This window comes from Oncorhynchus kisutch, linkage group LG28 (assembly GCF_002021735.2).
Source record: "Oncorhynchus kisutch isolate 150728-3 linkage group LG28, Okis_V2, whole genome shotgun sequence".
Lineage (NCBI taxonomy): Eukaryota > Metazoa > Chordata > Actinopteri > Salmoniformes > Salmonidae > Oncorhynchus > Oncorhynchus kisutch.
Genome location: NC_034201.2, coordinates 407,660 through 428,628, shown reverse-complemented (window position 1 = coordinate 428,628; position 20,969 = coordinate 407,660). Strand labels below are relative to the sequence as shown.

The following is a 20,969-nucleotide window of genomic DNA, read 5'->3' as shown; positions in this document are numbered from 1 at the left end:
AGGCGTATATTTTTTTTTTTTTAAAGGCGGGGGGAATGAGAGTGTGTGGGGTCAAACATGGGACAGCTATCTTGAGCAGAGTGATTGAAGTACTCAAATTAAAAACCGATGGTCATAACCACCACTCAGTAAATCAAACGGAAACACATTGAAGATAATGTAAAAATGTTGTTCAGCAGAGATTAAAAAGCTGTTTGTGCCACAGCATAAATCTGACATTAATCGGAAAGTCACTTAAATCTGACAGATCTTACATCACAGCTCTGCATCTGTGTGTGTGTGTGTGTGTGTGTGTGTGTGTGTGTGTGTTCTCTACCTGTTCCACCTTCCCGTTACGGTAGGTAAGGATGCGGGTGACGTTTTTAAACTCTGCGTATCGGCTGACGTTGGACTTGATGAGGAGGTCCACCAGTGAGCCACGAGAGAACATAAGCTGGGGACGGTCACAATTGAACAAATAAGCAACAGAATGCATTTAGCTGCATCATTTCAAATGGTGTAGCCTTAAAGTCAATTAAACATTAGGTTACAGGGACAAATACACTTACACAGAACAATGTGTTCATTTGGAGCATTGCCCCTCAAATGTTTTAACACCTCAATATACTGTACCAACCTTAGACACAAGGTCAATGTTGAACCTCCGTCCCTCCTTAACAATCTTGGTATAGGTGATCTTTTTCTTGGGCTCTGGTTGCCTCTCAGCTGGAGAGGGGCTAGCCTGCTGCGCCTCCCCCTGAGTCTCCTCTGCCTGGCTGGGCACCTCTCTCTCCTGCCCCTCCGGTTGAGTCTGCTCTGCCCCAGCATCAGGTCCAGAGGCTGGAGATGCCTCATCACTGGCCACCACTGGCTCTTCCTCCTCCACAGAACTGCTCTCGAGCAGACACCTCTCTACCTCCCCCTCTGAGTCTGGTGTTTGAGGGACGGACCAGGCTGCAGCCGCAGCCTCATTCACCTCCTCCTCCTCCTCAGGTTCCTCACTGCCAACAACACAAAGCAGGTTAGGAGGACATTAAAGCAGGTGTGTCGGTGTCGAAACAACTATAAATGGCCATTGGCAGTGCCGTGTAAGCGAATTCCTGTAGAGTTCTCTGTAGTGCTTTATTCTAAATGAAGCCCTCTTCAAGGAGACTGTTTGAAAATGAGAAGAATGGAGAGGTGGGGCAGAGGTTTGTCCCCTGTGTATGTGTGTGTGTGTGTGGGGGGCGGTTGTCTTTAGTGCTACCTGGCGTAGCAGAACACTTCCAGGTTGGAGATGGACGTGTCCATCGAGCTGAGCGCCAGGGCCTCCTCTCCCTCCTCCAGCTTCTCCTTCCAGTCCTCCCGTACAGCCTCCTCACTCTGGCCAGCCTGCAGACACAGGAGACAGGCCACAGCTACAGAAAATGTGTGACATCCAAATGGGCACACAATATATTCCACGCGCACGGCCTATATATAGGCCAACGTGAAGCCATTACCCAGGCCTCTCACAAGAACCCTCAGGACGATCACAGTTAACACATTATCTTCTTCTTTTTTTTAAAGGTCAGAGCAGGCGGACCATTTTATATTCACACCTCCAGTTAGTCACATTGGTTGAATCAGTTAATGTGATGCTTTGTTTCAAAAGATAATAGCAAACACAGCTAAACTCACTTTGTACTCCTCGATCCAGGACAGCAGTCCATTGAATGTGAAACTGGCCCAGTTTCCAGCATAGTAGTTTCTCCTGTAGGATGGAGCATACATTGCAAGTAAGAATTGAAGTCATGTCTTGGTTCATGCCTTATACACAATCATGCACCAGTAACTTTAAAATGAACCAATTTGACAAAATAGTCACCCCAGAATGTACTTTTTTTTTAAATAGGCTATTTTGGAATTTGTATCTAAAATAATCACACAGAATGAACGCCTAACCAGAGCACCATCTCACCCCAGTGCAATCCAACATACCATTACCCACCCACCTCACCCCCCTCAGACTCACCTGTCAACATGCAAGACCCTCTGTCCAACACGGGAGCATGCCGCTGCAATAACAGACTCAGACAGGCCTGAAAAGGAACAGAGACAGGAGACACATTGTCAAGCCCAAGACGAAGCCATTCAACCCATTATTTCCACGTGGCTTTTGTCTGAATGGAATAGTTTAAATTTCATTTAAGATCTATATATTTTTTTCAGCCTGAACCTATTTGCAAGCAATTCACTGCATTGGCGGTGCCTGCTGAATCGGGAAGTGATGAGTATTTATTTTAGTGTATTGCTTATTCTATTGTCAAATGGGAAAGAAATGTCTAGAATGAGACTCTTAGGGCATTTGGAGTGCTAGTGGTGTTGGCAGTTGAACAAGGTTCATGAACAATAGGCATCAAATAAAATTAAGAGTTCCATTTGAATAGCACTACATTTTCCACGGCACAAATGGCTCCTGCCCCGAGGGGAAAGAAAGCGCTATCCTCTGTCGTGAAGAGCACATCAAGAAAAAAAAAAATCCACCTGGTATTCATTTAGCCGAGAGAAAGATCCTAATTCATTCCGGAGGTTTCCGTTTCCCGGAGAAGACAAAAAGGTAAAAAGGGGCAGGACAGAGATAGGGGTTAGGGTAAGAGGAGTCACACCACAGAGATAGGGGTTAGGTTAAGAGGAGTCACACCACAGAGATAGGGGTTAGGGTAAGAGGAGTCACACCACAGAGATAGGGGTTAGGGTAAGAGGAGTCACACCACAGAGATAGGGGTTAGGGTAAGAGGAGTCACACCACAGAGATAGGGGTTAGGGTAAGAGGAGGCACACCACAGAGATAGGGGTTAGGGTAAGAGGAGTCACACCACAGAGATAGGGGTTAGGGTAAGAGGAGTCACACCACAGAGATAGGGGTTAGGGTAAGAGGAGTCACACCACAGAGATAGGGGTTAGGGTAAGAGGAGTCACACCACAGAGATAGGGGTTAGGGTAAGAGGAGGCACACCACAGAGATAGGGGTTAGGGTAAGAGGAGGCACACCACAGAGATAGGGGTTAAGGTAAGAGGAGTCACACCACAGAGATAGGGGTTAGGGTAAGAGGAGTCACACCACAGAGATAGGGGTTAGGGTAAGAGGAGTCACACCACAGAGATAGGGGTTAGGGTAAGAGGAGTCACACCACAGAGATAGGGGTTAGGGTAAGCGAGATTGAGAGGCAGTGCCACAGATAGAGCCCAGAAAACAACTCCATTAAGCCACCAAGGCATTCTGGTCTCTCCATCGCTCTTCTTTCTCATCTGGCCTTGCACTGTCCCATCTCGCACACACAATGGGAAAGTGATTTATTCTCATGTACATGCCGCCACTTCCAAACCTCTCCCTGTGTCATTTAACAGAGAGCATCTCTCAGTCACAACGGAAAGCCAGAGGCTTATGCCGTTTCACCTTGGCACTGTACGCTCTCATTCCACATATGCTACTCTGTCCATTTGTGTCCTCACCATTTCGACATTAGGTATATAGGCTGCCAAAGATGTGCACAGCTGCAAGCATCACCGAGGATTATGCAAGAACATGAAGTATAGGTAGCCAGTGTCCAATCGTATCAATGTTGGGACAGCACAAAGAAAGATTTACGTGGACACTTAAGTAGAAAATACACTCGCTCATTGAACTACATCGCGTAAAAAAAAAAAAGACATAGTTGTATCTCTAACCACCAGGCCATTCTTGAGATGTTTTTAAAAACTGTAAATAACCTCCGATGCCATCTTTTAATGCCATTTATCGGGTCCGGTATTGATTTTTCCACATCATGTTTGCTAAAGACAAACATTACCTGCCATAAAGCACTGATGCCACACAGACAGGCCTCACGATAAATAATAGATAGGGGGCCGGCAGGACTTTGATGACCGAGCAAAGCCAAAATGCTTTCAGCAGGAATTGTATGTAATCATAAATCACTCTTCATTTCAGAGAACATTCCAAAATGGATTCTCTCTCCACCTTGAAAGTCATTTGACGTGTTATTTATAGTCGGGCTGAGAGCGCTTGGGAAGGCAAAAAGAAACTAGCAAGCCCTCAGCAGACAGAGCAGGATGGGAAGGCACTTCAGTCAACACCACCCCGTCACATCCTCTTGTCACTCGTATACGCACACACACACGCACACCTTTAAAATGGGATTCAAATGAAATCCAGCCATTCTATTCAGTCTTAACTGTGAAGTCTTTATAGTTGATAGACTTTCTTACCCTGTGCGGTAGGCCCATCTTGTTTTACCATCTAGATTACAATACAAGAAGATGATGCCCCAGTGACTTGAATCACCATTGTGTTTTGTGTTTGGGACGTTCCGTGTCATTTCTGCAAACCATGACACTCACCATCTCAGATTGCTCTGAAAATAAGATAAGCATTCCGGGAAACATTATTTTGTTTAAATATCATTTGATCTCTGACAAATTAAGCTAATTGATTGCATCCCAAATTTGCCATTTTAAATGTATAGGATTCATATAATATTCTATAATTATAGCACCCAACATCTGATTTGGACCAAACTTTTTTCTAACAATGAGTAAGACATGAGGAATCCAAAGAAGTGGTCAGAAGCTACCCAAGGATCCCCCCACACACCATGCCAATCCCACCCCAACGACCAGTATATAGTTTCAGTTTTCTATGTCTGACAAGTAGTATGGTGCTGCGGCTCGGAAGTATTGTTTCTTCATCCTATGCAATGTATTCTCAGTGAATTTGTCTTAGTCCCCCCCCCCCTGTTCAGATAAATGAGACACAAGTTGTTGGGTTTATGTCCCATCCTATCATCCTGATATAACCAGGTTCTGACCACTAGATGGTGCTGTTCCTGCTATTAGGTGATTATTTTCTTAAGAACCCCCCAATTTGCCTGGTGGAACTGAGCTACAGTGGCAGTACAAGTGCAATGCTGAAAGGGAGGCACCGTGAGACCCAACACGTTGCTGGCAGCAGTGCGATAAGGGGCAGAGGGAGAAAAATCACAGCACTTATTACAGAAATGATTGCAGTTGATATGCAGCCATTGTCAATTGTAGAGGATGCCGGCTTCAATACCCTAATGGCATATCTGGAACCAGAAGAAAAAACGTGATGGCCCTGATGGAGAAATTGTACAATGATTGCTCTGCAAGTACAAAGTACGAGCGCTCAAACACCACACGTGACGTTAACAGATTGTAGACGTCTATGAACACACTGTGGTACATCACTGCAACGAGCCATCACATTGATGAGAAGTGGGACAGGAAGTCCCATGTACTGACAACATAAAGGGAGAGGAACACAACAGAGAACCTAAAACTGCATTAATACCATCGTTGTTGAGTGGGTGGGGAAACAGCAATTAAGTGAGCACTGTCTGGTAAGTAGCCAGGACTGCTGTAGATTGAACTACACTGACCCCTAGCGGTTGTACGCAGCACCATATCTGAATTGTGAATTCACGTCTTGTTTTTTTTGTCACACCCCTACTTTTTAGCATTTGTGGCACAAATCCAATGCAATCCAATGCTAGATGCTCTGGTGAAGGCATAACTGCCGAAACACATTAGCCTGCCAGGCCGAAAATAAAAAGGTGAAATCTTTTTGTAATTTTATTTCCATTTTGTGAAACAAATGCTAAAAAGTTAGCATTAGAAACAGTGCCCAACAAAACCAAAGCATGGATTGCTATCATAACTCAAACTGGAAACCAATGTTATTTTGTATTTTGGGTGAACTATCCCTTTAACATTGGTCATTCTTCAAACTTTTACCATCTAGTGGTCAGAACCTGGTACTATCAGGATGTAATGTCTATGAACAGGAGAAAAAGTCACAAAATTCATTACATAGGATAAACAATCATTTGAGCCGCAGCTCCATACTACTTGTCAAGACAGAGAACTGATACTACATACTCGTTGTTGGAGTGGAATTGTGGTAGGGAGTCCATGGTCAAAAGACAACCCTTTCTTTGGATTCCTCATGTCATACTCATAGTTAGAAAAAAAGTTTGGTACAAATCAGATGTTAGGTACTATAATTATTACATTTTTTATGAATCCTATTAAAAAAAAACACACAATTTGGGTGCATTCAATTAGCTTAATTTCTCAGAGATCAAATTTTTTCAAACAAAATAATGCTGCAGGAATGCTAAACTTATCGGTTTCTAACAACAAACGATTTCAGAACAATCTGAGATTGTGTCAAAAATCGACTCGTGCGTTATTTTACCAGACAATTTGTTGTCGCTTTAAACCTGACGACAAAGCAAGAAGTCTAAGTGCAAGTCAGAGATGTGTCAACTAGTAAAGCTGGAGATTGTTGGCTCAGTTCCATAATCACATGTCCTGCTAATGGAGGCCCTTCATGGCAGTGACTGGAGGTCCTACCAAGATGGATAGTTACATTAACACAACAGCAGGGAACGGCTCAGCAAGATGCCGGCTCCGTTTGCTTTATTGCCTCTCTATTAAGACTCTGCACAAGACCAGTTCCACTATGAGAATGGGAATAATTGTGGATCTCTGTCACTGCTGTCCCGGGAACACAATCGATTTGCCATGATACCATTCCACTTAGGCTAGCTTGTACAACGTCCTTGTAGGTTTTACCTGTGCTGACTTGCTACCTCCCATCCACCTCACTTGGCTGTTGTCGAACATTTCAGAATAAAGGTCCCGTGTGGCTCAGTTGGTAGAGAATGGCGCTTGCAACGCCAGGCTTGTGGGTTCGGTTCCCACGGAGGACCAGTGCAACAACAACAAAAAAGTCAGAAAACGTATGCACTCACTACTGTGGATACACTCACTAGTCTGGATATGGGCGTATGTTAAGCGAATAAAATGTCAAACGTAGGCTATTTAAGGGATATTAATCTAACGACTGGACAAAAGATCTGCAATGGCCCAGGGGTGCTATGCTGCTAAATGATTTCAAGGTCAAATTATTTAAATTGACAAAATATTTGTAAAGCAGAGAATTAGGCCTACAATTGGCTAGACCCCCTTTAAGAGACTTTCATACATCAAACTCGCAGATGTCCAAAAGAGAACTAGCCACGTAGACCAGAGGTCCCCTGTGTCACCCCCTGGTGAGCGTCAGAGGTGTGTGAACAGGGGACTGACGGGGTGCAACCAACAGGAACACCCTGCCTCACACAGGTGAAGGGCCAGCAGATGGAAAACAGGTGTCATTAGGGGGCCACTATATTCATAAACAACTGTTCCTTGTCCACAGCCACCTATTGCACACAGAACCAACACAAAGACAGAGGCTGGGGAACCTGGGAGAAAAAAATGCTTGTCTGACCAACCTTGACACAGAACACTGCCTGCACAGAAATAGACTGGGTCATCAGTGCAGTGTTGTCACCCACAGTATGGGGACCAGCTGGCTTGAAGTTTTGCACCAGCAAAACCAGAAGTGGGCCAGAGATATTCAATTTGCACACCATCAATCATAGTGCTGAATTATAGCAATAGGCATCTGAGCTGTCATTTTTAATATTTATTTTCCTCCTCCATTGCATAGCGAATCCCAGCACTGGTGAGCTCCTACAGTGGATCCCCTGCTGGCATCAGTTCTGTGCCTTGTACCAGGTCTGTGCATGGACTGATTTCTGAACATAATGAATTAGAGCACCTGTATCCTTTCCTGTGCTATTACTGGGGCTAGATTCTTATTGGTAAGCCCAGGTCATCATTCTGAATGAAGACAAACCATTGCATTGTCTTACCAGAACATTGAATGAAACCAGTCCTGGGGATTCATCAAAGAGTAGGCCAACTGGCCTATAGTGAATTACAGTGGAGGCTGCTGAGGGGAGGACGGCTCATAATAATGGCTTGAATGGAGTGGTATCAAGTCAACCACATGGAAACCATGTATTTGATGTGTTTGACTCCATTCCAGCCATTATTATGAGCCTTCCTCCCCTCAGCAGTCTCCACTGGTGAATTAAAATGTAGCCTAAGATCAACCCAGTGACGTGAACGGAGTTCATATCATTACTAACACTGTTTGGGAAAAAACAAACTAATTAGTTACGTAACCAGCAAAACATATTGTAATTGGATTACAGATACTTTTGAAAAACTAGATGATTACTTTTCGGATTACTTTTAATTTTAGAAAGGATGTTTGAGAAAAATACACCTTTCTGTTTACTCAATTACATGAAATTCAGCATTAAAAAGAAGCTGCAAGTATGTTCCACCAGAGTGAGTCTGTCCACAAGCCAGAGACCATGATGACACAACAAATGCGTTTGTTAAATCATTTGTCTTCTTTTAATGTCCTTTAAAGTAATCTGCACACCAAGCTGTTTGCTCCTAACAGAACTCCGCTAGTTGAAGTGAAAGTCTGTGCCTTGCATACTCCCTTAAAAGACCTGCGCTTGAAAAACAAGAAAAAAGCTGCAATAGTGTCCCTCTTGAGAAGTTACATTACTGATTACAATTTTGGACAGATAACTGGTAACTGTAGGCCTAACGGATTACATTTAGAAAGTAAAATACCCAACGCTGAAACAGTCATGGGTGTGTTAGGGATTTGAGAAATACGCATTTAGACGTTTTAGTTTCAAAATAATTATGTAGAATTACAATTAGCTAGGTGCAGAATGTGTAAGATAGCATCACAGACTCATCTGTGGCTGAACATTTGATCAAGCAATTTCTATTCTGAAGAACCTGATAATGACATCTTACATTTCATATCCTGTATTGTCTAGTTAGCATTTATAAACAGGTAGATAGGAAAATATATTGTATGTGGTGGTTGGACACAAACAGTTCTACATTTCATTGGCTAAACATAGGTTTAGCGTTCGCTACCCAACAATAGCCCAGGCTAGTCACAATGACAGTGCATGCTTCTCTCAACTGAGAGCAAGCAGTAAGTTAAGTTAGAGAGATGCCTTTACCAATGCTAGCTGTTTGGCTGTATATTTTACCTTTTGTACCATGTGCAAACGTTGGTTGTTGGGGTTAAAGTTAGTTAACTAGCTCTTCACATCAAACATGGACACGATAGCAAGAATTCAGATAGCTAACATTCACACAGACGTTGCCATCAAGGAAGATAATGACGTTGTCAAAGTTAGCTACTATAGCTATTGATGTTGAAATGGTGAGCTTATAAACACACACATTTTTTTACGCGTTCAGAAAATGACACGAATTCCTATAGCTAGCTAGCCGTTTTATATTCAAATGGTACAGGTATACATGTTAGATATTCCGTGCTCCTAATTAGCAAGGTAACTCCCTAGCTAGCTGCTAACGTCAACAACAAGCGGCTAGCGTTAGCAACAAACGCTATCAGCCGTTTCACAGTTTTGGATGAAACCTTTAGACAATATTCTTGCACCCTCCCCAATTTCAGAGACACAGTTATCAAGAAACAGGTTGAAAGTACACACACTGGCAAACCAACAATAGTTTATTACCTGTCCCGAGTATGATAACATCAAATTCGGATGGTAGGTTGTCCGCCGCCATGGTGAGCACTGTATCATGTGACAGAATAGCTGTGACGTCACATGTATGTGCGCGTGTGTACACACACACAATGATTAAATCAAAAAGTATCCCATGTATTTTCTCTTAAATAATAAACATGAGTAATATCATATTAGTAAAGATGTAACTATAAGTAAACTAAAATAGAAACACCGTACCTTTAACATCCAATATTCCACAATATAGTAGGCAATGGGAGATTAAGGTGATAACATAAATAACAACAAGATACACTGCATCAGCATTGATAAACACCTCCAGTGGTCCTAAAACTTTCCATCAATCCCTAATATCTCAGGCATTCATATAGGGTAAGAGGTATCTTAGTTTTGGTCCATGTTTCCCAGGGGACCCTAATTGGTGGGGAACATGTACAACATATAAAAGCACCCCAGACCCACCTGACCAGATTAGAGTATGAGGGAGTTCGATTAAGCTGAGTTGCGGTGCAGCGGTCTATGGACCAGCCCGTGACATGAACGGGCAAAAGCGATAAGGAAGGAGCGCCCTTCTCAAGTCGAACAGTAATCTATACCACTCGGTCATGTTGTCAACAATCGTTCAGAAACATACAACATATTTTTTCCATAAAATATACAGTATGTTGAAATTATCTAACTAGTTTTCATTGTGAAGGCAGATTACATATTTTTTTATCAAAAGCAATACATTTTGCATCTGAAAACACAGAATCCTATTACTCCACATGCTTAATCTATGTGACTTTGTTGTGAGCCGACTTCGCCGCTAGTTCACGCCCGGGAGGCAGCCTGGTTCCAAAGCGAATGCAATCACTTTTCCCCCGGTGCAAACTCCTCTCAACGGGGCAACCCGGGCCAGATAATCGCATCCCCTACCATTGTCCCTGAAGGTGGTCTGTGTGTTTTGTGCTGTGTTGTTACTGTGCAAGTCTACTTCTGAGCCAGGGTAACCATTTTGTGACTATGCTGTTTTGAAGAAATGTTTTTGATGTGGTTGGAGTTTTCTGATAAGGTAGGCTATTTGTATCAGTGCTGATTGACACTGGTCGACACAATCCAAATGTTTATTGCTTTGTAGGTAAGGGCTATGACACTGCAATAAGGTCATTTTGTTTTTCAGTTGTTTTCATGTGTTTGGAGACACCTTTTTGTAGTCTAAGCAGTCTTAAGGTGATTGTCTTTTGAATGAAGTTGTAATTCTATTCACTGTTTATTTTTAAATGCAGTGGATAGCTGTTTTCTCTTTTTTCTTTCATCCTGAAATGATTTGTCACTGCTTTTGTTCAGTTGTAAATCAACCAGGAAAGCCTGTGAAAGCATGGCCTGTGAAAGCATGGCCTGTGAAAGCATGGTCTGTGAAAGCATGGCCTGTGAAAGCATGGTCTGTGAAAGCATGGTCACACTTGAGTCGCAAGTCTGTTTTATTGTCAGAGTTATAAGAACCTGTTTGTGTATCTTTTTTAGTGCTATCCTGTTTTTTAACAGGATAGCACAATGCTTGTTTTGTTCAGGTATGTATATACGATTTGCCCAACTAGAGTTATCCCTAGCAGGCTTCTGAGGGATTTGCAATAAGGATGAGAATAAAAAGGCAACATTCTGAAATGGTCAGAATATGATGATGCATATGATCATCTTTGTGCACTGGTGTTTGCTGCATAACCTTCTTCTCCTTCTTCTTATTCTTCTTCTTCTCCTTCTTTTCCTTCTTCTTCTTCTTTTCCTTCTTCTTCTTCTTCTTTTCCTTCTTCTTCTTCTTCTTCTTTTCCTTCTTCTTCTTCTCCTTCTTTTCCTTCTTCTTCTTCTTCTTCTTCTTCTTCTTCATGCAAAGAAACGTTAAAGGTGCATGCTGCCACCTACTGTGCTGGAGTATGTGGTCAATCACAGTTCACATTACATTAGGATAAAACTAAAACTACACATCAATCTTTCCCTCTCTTCACATACTTACAACAATACAACAACACATGCTCCACCGTTTCATCAAGCATACACTCCGGACACAAGCCATTCACAGGACGGCCAACCAAATATAATGACGAACTCAGTAAAGAGTAACCTAGGCTCAACCGGGCACGCTTCTCCTGGTCGACAACTGTAGATGGTTTACCCCACTAGACACATTTGTCAAGAGCTGGCATCACTACTATCAATGGCAGAACATGGCAATGACCCGATTCTGCGTATAGGAACTGTTTCAGCCAACGGACAAATACTGGACTGAACTCAGGTAAAGTATATATTTGTAAAGATTTTCATCATTATCTTTCTTTCCTTTCTCCATCTCAGCCAGAATGAGGTAAGCTTCACAAACGTCCAGTGCTTGACTGCTGCTTAGCCTGCAATCCTGTTAATGTATGCTGTAAACTTCAGAGGGTTGGGCTGATTGCTTGTTGAGTGATGTGCTGGTTGTAAAGGTAATGATGGATTGAGTGTTGTTTCGAAAACGAACATGCATTTAAAAGAGTTATTATGAGGGTTGTAATTTCCCTTTAAATGCAGTTTAAATGAATGTACACTGTGTCTATTTCCTGGTTCAATACATTGAAAGAACAAGAGGCTGCAGGGTAGCCTAGTGGTTAGAGCGTTGGACTAGTAACCAGAAGGTTGCAAGTTCAAACCCCCGAGCTGACAAGGTACAAATCTGTCGTTCTGCCCCTGAACAGGCAGTTAACCCACTGTTCCTAGGCCGTCATTGAAAATAAGAATTTGTTCTTAACTGACTTGCCTAGTTAAATAAAGGTAAAAAATAAAATATGAATGAGGTCAAACTAACCTTGATGATATAAGCTGCACCTGGCATACAGTTAGCCAGTAGCTGTAGACAGTAGTACACATTACCCACGGCACAGGCGTCTATTCCACGTTAATTCAATGTAATTTAATTGAAATTACATGGAACAAACATTGATTCAACCAGTGCGTGCCCAGTGGGTAGTTTGACCATTTGGACTCATTATCATCGGTTGCCTTTTGTGGTTTTAAGTGCTTTCTAAAAAGCCTTCAGTTAAAAAAGAACCAGACTTGAGGGTACTTCTAAAAACATTGTTTGATTCTACACAAGTAGAGGTCATCTCCATGTTCATTATTTCATTCAAGTGAGTCATGGTTTTAAATGAGTGACGTTTTTAATTACATTGATAGGACACTTGTTTTGTCACAAAAGCATGAGATGCATCATGCATTCCAGACCCAGACAATATACTTGTCTCAAGTACTGTTCAACATTATGGGCAGCAGCTATTTGTTTGTGCTAACCAGGCATTGTGCTGTAGAAACTTCACTAACTTTTGTTCCCATCCCGTATAAGGTTTTGGGCAGTAACCTACTATGTCACCAAGCAAAGAGGGGTCCTCGAGAATATTGAGACTTGCTCATTAGGTAGTGTTTGCAGCTATCCCTGTTGTTTGCTGGGCCAAGCTATGCAGACAGGTGTTTATTGGTTTAGAGCAATCATCAATTGATCATCACCGGTCTCCTTTTCAAAAATCTCATATAACTTAAAACAGCCCTGACAGATGGCTGAAAACAAGCATTTTCTCCCCCCCCCCCCCCCCCCCTCTTTTCCCTATTAAATCTGAACCGCAGTGTTGAAGCTTTTAACAGGAGTGTTTGTCTCAAGTTTTGTGATGCAGGGGTGTCTTGGTGTCACTTGCTTACTCTCACGGGATATGCTTCTTTTTTTAATCCAAGTAGAATTAAAAGAAAAAACCTGTGTGGTTTGAAATGGTTGGAACAGTTTCATCCTGTGCCATTTAGGGGTATGTTCAGAGGCGGTTTTCCTGGCTGTCTTACAAAAGACCATCAATGCAGCAAGCACTGCCTTGCTTTCTGAGAAAATCAAGAACTCTTTATCTTCCAAGTGCCCACACCTTTCCCTGTTCACTTCTATGTGTTCCGCTTTCTTTGATTGTTGCTTCAGAGAACCGTTAGAGATGTAGCTAACTCTTTATCATGGCTCATGCATTTTAAAGAGTGTCTGATTGGCTCTGTTTCATTCTAACAGTGGATTATTTGGAGGGGGGAGGGGGGTATGAAGGTTTCTTAGGCCATTCGTCCTCCTGTTCCTTCTACTTGAAGGGATATGATATGGAGAACCATGAAGTTAACCAGAGCAGTGCAACTTGACAGGTGTTGAGGGTGCTGTGAATAGTGGTATAGTCAATGAAAGAGACTTGGATTTCAAGTTCTCTCAGAACTGGACAGACAACCAAGTGGAATCATATGATTAAGGGCTGTGGTTATATGTAAATCCTGAAAATGCAACCAGTATTCGAAGGGCTTATTCAAAGATTTGGCTTGAATTCTATCAGCTCTAATAAAGCTGAACTTTTAGTTCTTCTTTCTTTTCAACTTGGGGAACAATTTACAATTAATACATCAAATGAACAGATAGAATAATATACATACATGTAATTACAATGTGATTACAAATATAGCAAGATGACTTTCAAGATGCCAACATGGTTGTGACAAGTATTCAGGCTCAGTGATTCAGCTTTATAGACCAAACCACATCCCAAGGCAGAGAATAGATTGGCGGTCTTACTTCAGGGATCAGTCACCCTTCATTTGGCAGCAAGCATAGCGGAAGTGTCATTATATCATCAATGTGGGCCTTCTTGAAAAAATTAAGCATGGCACCCACACTCAAGTAACAAGCTTGTCCTTTTAAGTAGAATTAAGGAGCGATATTTTATTTAAATTAAGAGTCCATCAGCTTTTTGGCACATGTCACAGCCCAAATGGATTACTTGACTCCTGTAACATTCAATCCAGCAAGAGACAAGAAAGTGTAATGAATTTGAAACGCTGTAATGGGCATGAGTATCTATCACAAGTGACAGTAAAATTAGGAAAACATTCAATTACAATCACCAGTAATATATTGTTGTTATTGATTTGTGTGATGCTTGCATTAATAAAAACATTTCATTATTCTGAAGGGAGATGGTGTTCTGTATCTGGCCCCACTGCAATATTTCACATTACAATAACTCTAAGGAAGGATGCAAAATTGAGATGAGGCAGTCATTCTCTCTCTCTCTCTCTCTCTCTCTCTCTCTCTCTCTCTCTCTCTCTCTCTCTCTCTCTCTCTCTCTCTCTCTCTCCATCTCCTGTCTTTCACACAACCGCTTTGTCTGCAGTCTGCATGGTGCATAGACTATAATGGCAGGCATACAGGAATGGATGTATTCTTCCTGCAGCAACCAAGTACAATTGTCATCCACTGAAGGAACTTTATAGGGATTTATGATTCGTCCACATTCATTACTGTGTATTCTAAGTGTAGTTACAGTACAGTTAGCAGTATTAGTTCTTGTCATTTTTGTCACGTCAAAGAATGCATAACAAAATATCTCTGAATGCAAAATGATTCTGAGAAAGAATGTCAGTGACAAATTATTTTGATCAATATTTGAAGAGCAACATGAAGGTTATGGGATTAAGATGGTGCCACTTTTTAAGCACAAAATATCCAAACAAATTGTTATTGATATCCTAATGTCAACCCTCTTTTTTGTCATTGTCACAAAAAATGTTAAACTATATATTTTGTATCATACAAATTCCAAAAATGGTCAAATGTTTAGGATTAAATGTGTTGGCAGAACGACAATTGATACGAGAAGAGATTTTCTCACAATTGATATCACCAGGCTGTTAAGTGTTAGAACAACTCAAAATCTGAAAAACTGGGAAATAAGTGCTCTTTAACCAGTTTGAGAGCCTGCCCTTAAAAGAGGAGATTACTCTGTACAATGTTCCAATGCAGCAGTCCATCACTGTGTGCTGAGAGGGTGGGAGGGCATCATTATATACATTTACTCTATGAGGAATGAGTTGTCACTTTGCATAGAGGGGGAGACATTAAGCCGCTGCTCGGGGAGTGGTTTGAGGCTGGAGCTGGTAGCTTTGCTAGCTGGCTGGCTATGCTAATCAGGCAATCATTAAGATTAAATAGAAGATGAAGGAGCAAGGTGCAATTGAAACCCAGGTAAAATATGTTTCTAATTTCCAGATTGCTACCTAGCTTTTTAATTTAACCAGGTACTTGCAAAAAAGAATTTGCATGGCATTTAAGCACTCATTACAATATTAATCTTCCCTTCTAGAAGGGAAGAGCCCAAAGGTTAAGTATTATTCCTGTATTAATTTCTCAGACTCTTTTTTTTAACCAACATGAAGATTTTCATTTGAAATACTGCCATCTGCCTGAGAATAGGTCCAGGTGTGCCAGTGCCTTAGTTATTTGTAACGTGTTCTGTATTAGTGAGGTCAAAAAAAAAAAGCCTAACATGAAACCAACAAGTCTGTATGGTCCCTGGTGATGACTATTGAGGTGAGGTGTAGTGAAATACAATGTGTGGCATAAGACAACTGCTCTTAGAGTCAGACACCTAGTAGGTAGCCAAATGTTGGCTCTGACTGGCCGCAAAAATATCAAGTTAACTTAGACTCTTTTGGCTTTTGGTAGAAGAGATTTAAACGATCCCTATTCTTTTAGCAAGAAAATATGTTTTATACCACATGGAGCCTGTTTTGGGATAAATAAATAAACATTTTTAAAAAACAAATCTAATGTACTGGTTGGTCAGTCTGGCTCTATATAATTACTGTTTTTTAGTTTTTTTAACAACAATCTGAACAATAGTTTTGACCAGGGTCATACCACTCACTGTAAACGAATATGTTTTTACCTTATACAATGTAACCCCGTGGTTACATTGTGGCAGTTGTGTGGATCATCTGTGTAGGTAATTTGGCCCTGGCAGGACTGCAGTGAGGGCATCTGGCCTCTGGAGAGGCGCCTGTGTTACTGTATCCGAATGAATCCACCGAAACCAAACTGGGACTCAATAGGCAAAGGCACATGCATGGTTTAAAGTGACAGCATATTTTTGGTATTTAGTATTTTTGTATTTTATTAGGATCCCCATTAGTTGTTGCAAAAGCAGCAGCTACTCTCCCTGGGGTCCACACAAAACATGAAACACAATACAGAATGACATAATACAGAATGACATAATACAGAACATCATTATAAAAGAACAGCTCAGAGACAGAACTACATATATATTTTTTAAAGGCACACAGCCTACATATCAATGCATAGACACAGACGATCTAGGTCAAATAGGGGAGAGGCGTTGTGCCACGATGTGTTGCTTTCTCTGTTTTTCGAAACCAGGTTTGCTGTTTATTTGAGCAATATGAGATGGAAGGGAGTTCCATGCAATAAGGGCTCTATATAATACTGTACGCGTTCTTGAATTTGTTCTGTATTTGGGGACTGTGATAATGCACTACTGGTGATAAAGTTAACACCGCCCAGGTGAAAGGGCTGTCAGACAGCTGGTCAATAACAGTTTATTGATACGTGGGCAAGTTGTTTGAAAGCAAATAAATGACCAAAGATGTCCTCGATTGTATCACATTGATTAAAAATATGAACATAAACATGTAAATGTATCAACGTGTTCATTTCTCTGGGAATTTGTGTATTTGTAGTTTTGTACCACAGATTTGTTACCTTTTTAAACTTTGTTTGCAAATCAAGTATTATCCACACATTGGGTTTTATTTTCTCCCCCTGATGCTTTTTGTTGAACAGATCAGCAGGCGCACATACACACGTATGTCCTCTTATCCTTGATCGAGGAAGCAAGCGTCCATGGGAATTGTGTGCCCCTCAATGTCAATGATAATAACGCCAATGGAACTACTAACTAACTCTGCAGTAACTGGGAGTAACCAGAATAGGTCTTTAGCCAGAGCCACGTGTAAATATATGTCTCTTGTGTTCAACCAGTAGGCAATCCCAAACATGCTACGTCCCACATTCCATTAAGGTTCAGGCCTCGTGGTGTTGGCCTTGGCGTGGGTATTACTGTAGAAGGGCTAGCCTACAATAACAATAGAATTTACTTGTATTACAACAATCGTAATTACTATGACTATAAGGTTAATCCTAATATTAATCCTAATTATCATATTGTATTATTTACAATAGATCTACATCTAGGACATTATTATAGTACAATAACAATGTCATTCGTGACTATAACGTTTGCCTATCAAACTTCACATATTTTAGGGTGTGTATCAATAAGAGTAAAACACTTGAATTCAGGTCTTAATTGTATAGAATGAACCCCAAAAGTCAGTAAGAAGTTATTCTCGAGTAACGGGGTGGCTGTCAACAGAAACCAGACCCTCCAACTAGGAGACCTGCCAATCATGCTCAAAGGACCAATAGGATGCTCGCGCGTAAGCTGGTGTGCTCCTCCTTGGTGGTTGGAGCTGCCACTCGAGTTCTCAGTGGGCTGGCTAATTGAAACAGTGAATCAGATGGTTCTCATTCTAGCCACCGCACTTGTGAGATAGGTAGTTAGTTGCCCATTGCCGACTATCCGACGGGAGCGAGAGTGCATGTGAAACAGAGAGAGAAAAGATTGAGCGAGAAGTAGAAACAAAACGTAAAGGGTGAGACAGAGAGTGAGGAAAATAAGAAACTTAAGAAACTATGGCCGTGTCAGCAACTCCGCCGGTGCTTTCCCCAACATCTAATCCGGGGTCTGGCAGTTTATTCCGCTCCGATCCGCTGTATACAAGCCCAGCCGAGTCCCCGAGACTGACAAGCAGCTTGATCAACTCTTTCATCAGCAGCGGAGGAGGCGGTGGAGGAGGAAATGGAAACGGCACAAGCGGTAATAACGAGTGCAAAATGGTTGAGGTGCACGGGGTCAAGGTAGCCTCGTTCAACGTGGACGGTCAAGAACTCATCTGCCTGCCGCAGGTCTTCGACCTCTTCCTGAAACATCTGGTCGGGGGTCTGCACACCGTCTACACCAAGCTGAAGCGGCTGGATATATGCCCCGTCGTGTGCACGGTTGAGCAGGTTCGGATTCTGCGGGGGCTTGGGGCTATTCAGCCCGGGGTGAATCGCTGCAAACTCATCACCCGCAAGGACTTCGAGGCGCTCTACAACGACTGCACCAATGCCAGGTTAGTTGCGTGTGTTTCGGTCACTTCATTTCTCAATTACCCGTTTCACCCCGATACCCCGAAAGCAGAGCATAAACATTTGAATGTTACCTGCGCTGAAATAAATAAATAATACCTTCATTAGAAAAATGATAGTTGGGATGCTATATTATTACTAAGCATCAAAGTATTGTGCAAAGTTAGTTCAGTCATTGACAACTTCTGTACCACTTCACTCTCTCTCTCAAAGACACACACACACACACACACACACACACACACACACACACACACACACACACACACACACACACACACACACACACACACACACACACACACACACACACACACACACACTGACCTATCTATCTATATAAGTATAGGCTCCAATTGTTCCTTATCCGTTTTATAGACAGAAAAGTATGAGCAAAGTAGTTTAGTTGTTCATAAATTCTACCTCCCCCACACACACACCTATCAGCCATCCACCTAAAAGCAACCACGTTTAACCCCCCTAGCAGCAGCTCATTTATGAATCATTTATGCAAAAGCACTAGATCATGTATTTTCCACATTATTTTGCAAAGAGGAAAATAACTTTTCATTCCATAGCACCTCATCTAATTCTGTAGAACTCAACATGATTGTTCAGAATAAGAATAATTGTCAAAGTGTTTAGCCTACATTAGGAATATGTCCCTTTCACTGTCCCATAAAGAATATTCTGTTGTCAAACTGGTGTAGCCCACTTTTGTCACCTTCAGTGTGTTGCAACATACTTTCCCTATAAAGCTTCATGTCAACATGAAGCCTACTGCATGATCGTCCGTTTAGAATATTTATTTGGGACTTTCAGTGAGAAGAGTTGTACTCTTATAGTTTGTCAAAGAAAAGTCTCACTATTCTTGATAACGGTAACGACGGGCTGGCGCAATTCCAGCGTCTTTCAAGAGCAGTAGAGGAAAGTTTTTTTTGTCGTATCTGAAATCCAGCTCCTTCAGTTAAAATCCTAAAATCTAACTGACTGTGAGTTTATATGAGTACTTTACATATCATTGCCATAAGCAGCCAAACATTTGTGTCCGCTTCTCCGTTGCTAAATGACTGTAAATTAAACGGACATTTGTGTCTCTCCATTAGGCCTACTGTCAGTGAGAACATAGAAATACAAGTAAGGATGATGAGAGAAGTTTAATATGTGGATTTCACCTAATGAGGCTGGCTACACTTGTCATTTGGTCGCTTTATAATCATTCATGCATGAATATTGACTTACAGCATGGTGACGCACGGTTTTTATATTTTATTTCTGTCACTGAATAATAAATACATATTCCTGTGTCAGTTAAAGCCGGACAAACCACTCAACAAAAAACCCAAAAAAATGTTTGTTTTTTTGAGGCATCTCTCCTCTCCCTTTCCCCTCCAATTGATCTTCAACCCGCGCACGGTGCTGGCTGCGGCTGCAGATGTTGCTTGTGTGTTTAATAAATCAATGGGACAGATCTGAATGAATCACCTCGGATAGATTCTCTGCTTGGTTTGATGTCTAGATGTTATTCTTAGCTTGTTATCATGACAGATGCATTAGTGTTCGCATACAATGTCATTGGAGGATAATAACAAAAAAAGGGACCAGTGCCCTCTTTCCCTAAGACCTTTAGCATTCCCGAACCTCAGGGTTTTTTTGTTGCTTCATTGTCTAGTTGAACATAATTGCAACTTTTTTTCTCTCCAGCACAGCTCCCCCGGCTACAGCGACAATAGGGCATGTTGATTATGCACGACAAAAGAGGAGGCTGGCAATTCAATACAAAGACAGGATTTTCACATGTGAAAATAAACAGGACAAAAAGTTATCTTGATAAGAAGCTGGACCCTCCTATGCGCGTCAGGTTTGCTGTAAGACAAGGCACAACTGATGATTGGAATTAAGTAACGATAGAATAATAATAATATAGACCATTAATAATAAAGCAAAAGACTAATACATTTGTAGAAAAGTTTTCATATTGTGTGTCCCGCTGTCACAACACACACTGAAGTTATTCACTCGGAAAATATCTGCAAAAATACCTTATAACAAGTATTATTTTCCAACCATATGATTTCATTTTCTCTTAATTAATTATTCAGTCTAAATGTACTTTTTTGGCTTGTTTTCTATTTCACAATATGTCAACAAATCGTTATATAGCATCTTGACCATGACAGTGAAATCAAATATGTTTAAATTTCTGACGCATTTCCGCGTCATGTGTCAATCGGGTGAGACTTGTCAGTTAAGCCAAGTCTGACATATTTTGATGGGAGCGGTATTGATTACAGATAAAGTCGACAATTGTCCAGTAGGAGGAAGCCTATAGGGCAGGCTATTGACTTCTATTTTTTTGTGCAGAGAATTATAAGACATTTCAAGGTTTTCAGAGGCAGTCTCACACTTTGACTGCATCCAAGTTAACTAAAATCAGTATTTGCAAGAGGCCTATT

At 41.5% G+C, this 20,969-nt stretch overlaps 2 protein-coding genes across 2 annotated transcripts in view; one reads left to right on the top strand and one right to left on the bottom strand.

Moving 5' to 3' along the window:
• The window catches only part of chm (CHM Rab escort protein), a 39,670-nt gene extending 30,118 nt beyond the window's left edge, over positions 1-9,552 (bottom strand). Inside the window, exons 1-6 of the mRNA XM_020463908.2 lie at positions 9,435-9,552; positions 1,973-2,039; positions 1,639-1,711; positions 1,226-1,350; positions 617-980; positions 317-433 (exon numbers count right to left, since the gene is read on the bottom strand). Coding sequence (XP_020319497.2) covers positions 317-433; positions 617-980; positions 1,226-1,350; positions 1,639-1,711; positions 1,973-2,039; positions 9,435-9,486 — 798 coding nt within the window. The 5' untranslated portion in view covers positions 9,487-9,552. The remainder of the gene's footprint in view (positions 1-316; positions 434-616; positions 981-1,225; positions 1,351-1,638; positions 1,712-1,972; positions 2,040-9,434) is intronic.
• Positions 9,553-17,848: 8,296 nt separating this feature from the next.
• Positions 17,849-20,969, top strand: part of LOC116358161 (dachshund homolog 2-like) — a 119,402-nt gene continuing 116,281 nt past the window's right edge. The window contains exon 1 of the mRNA XM_031808538.1: positions 17,849-18,497. Coding sequence (XP_031664398.1) covers positions 18,016-18,497 — 482 coding nt within the window. The 5' untranslated portion in view covers positions 17,849-18,015. The remainder of the gene's footprint in view (positions 18,498-20,969) is intronic.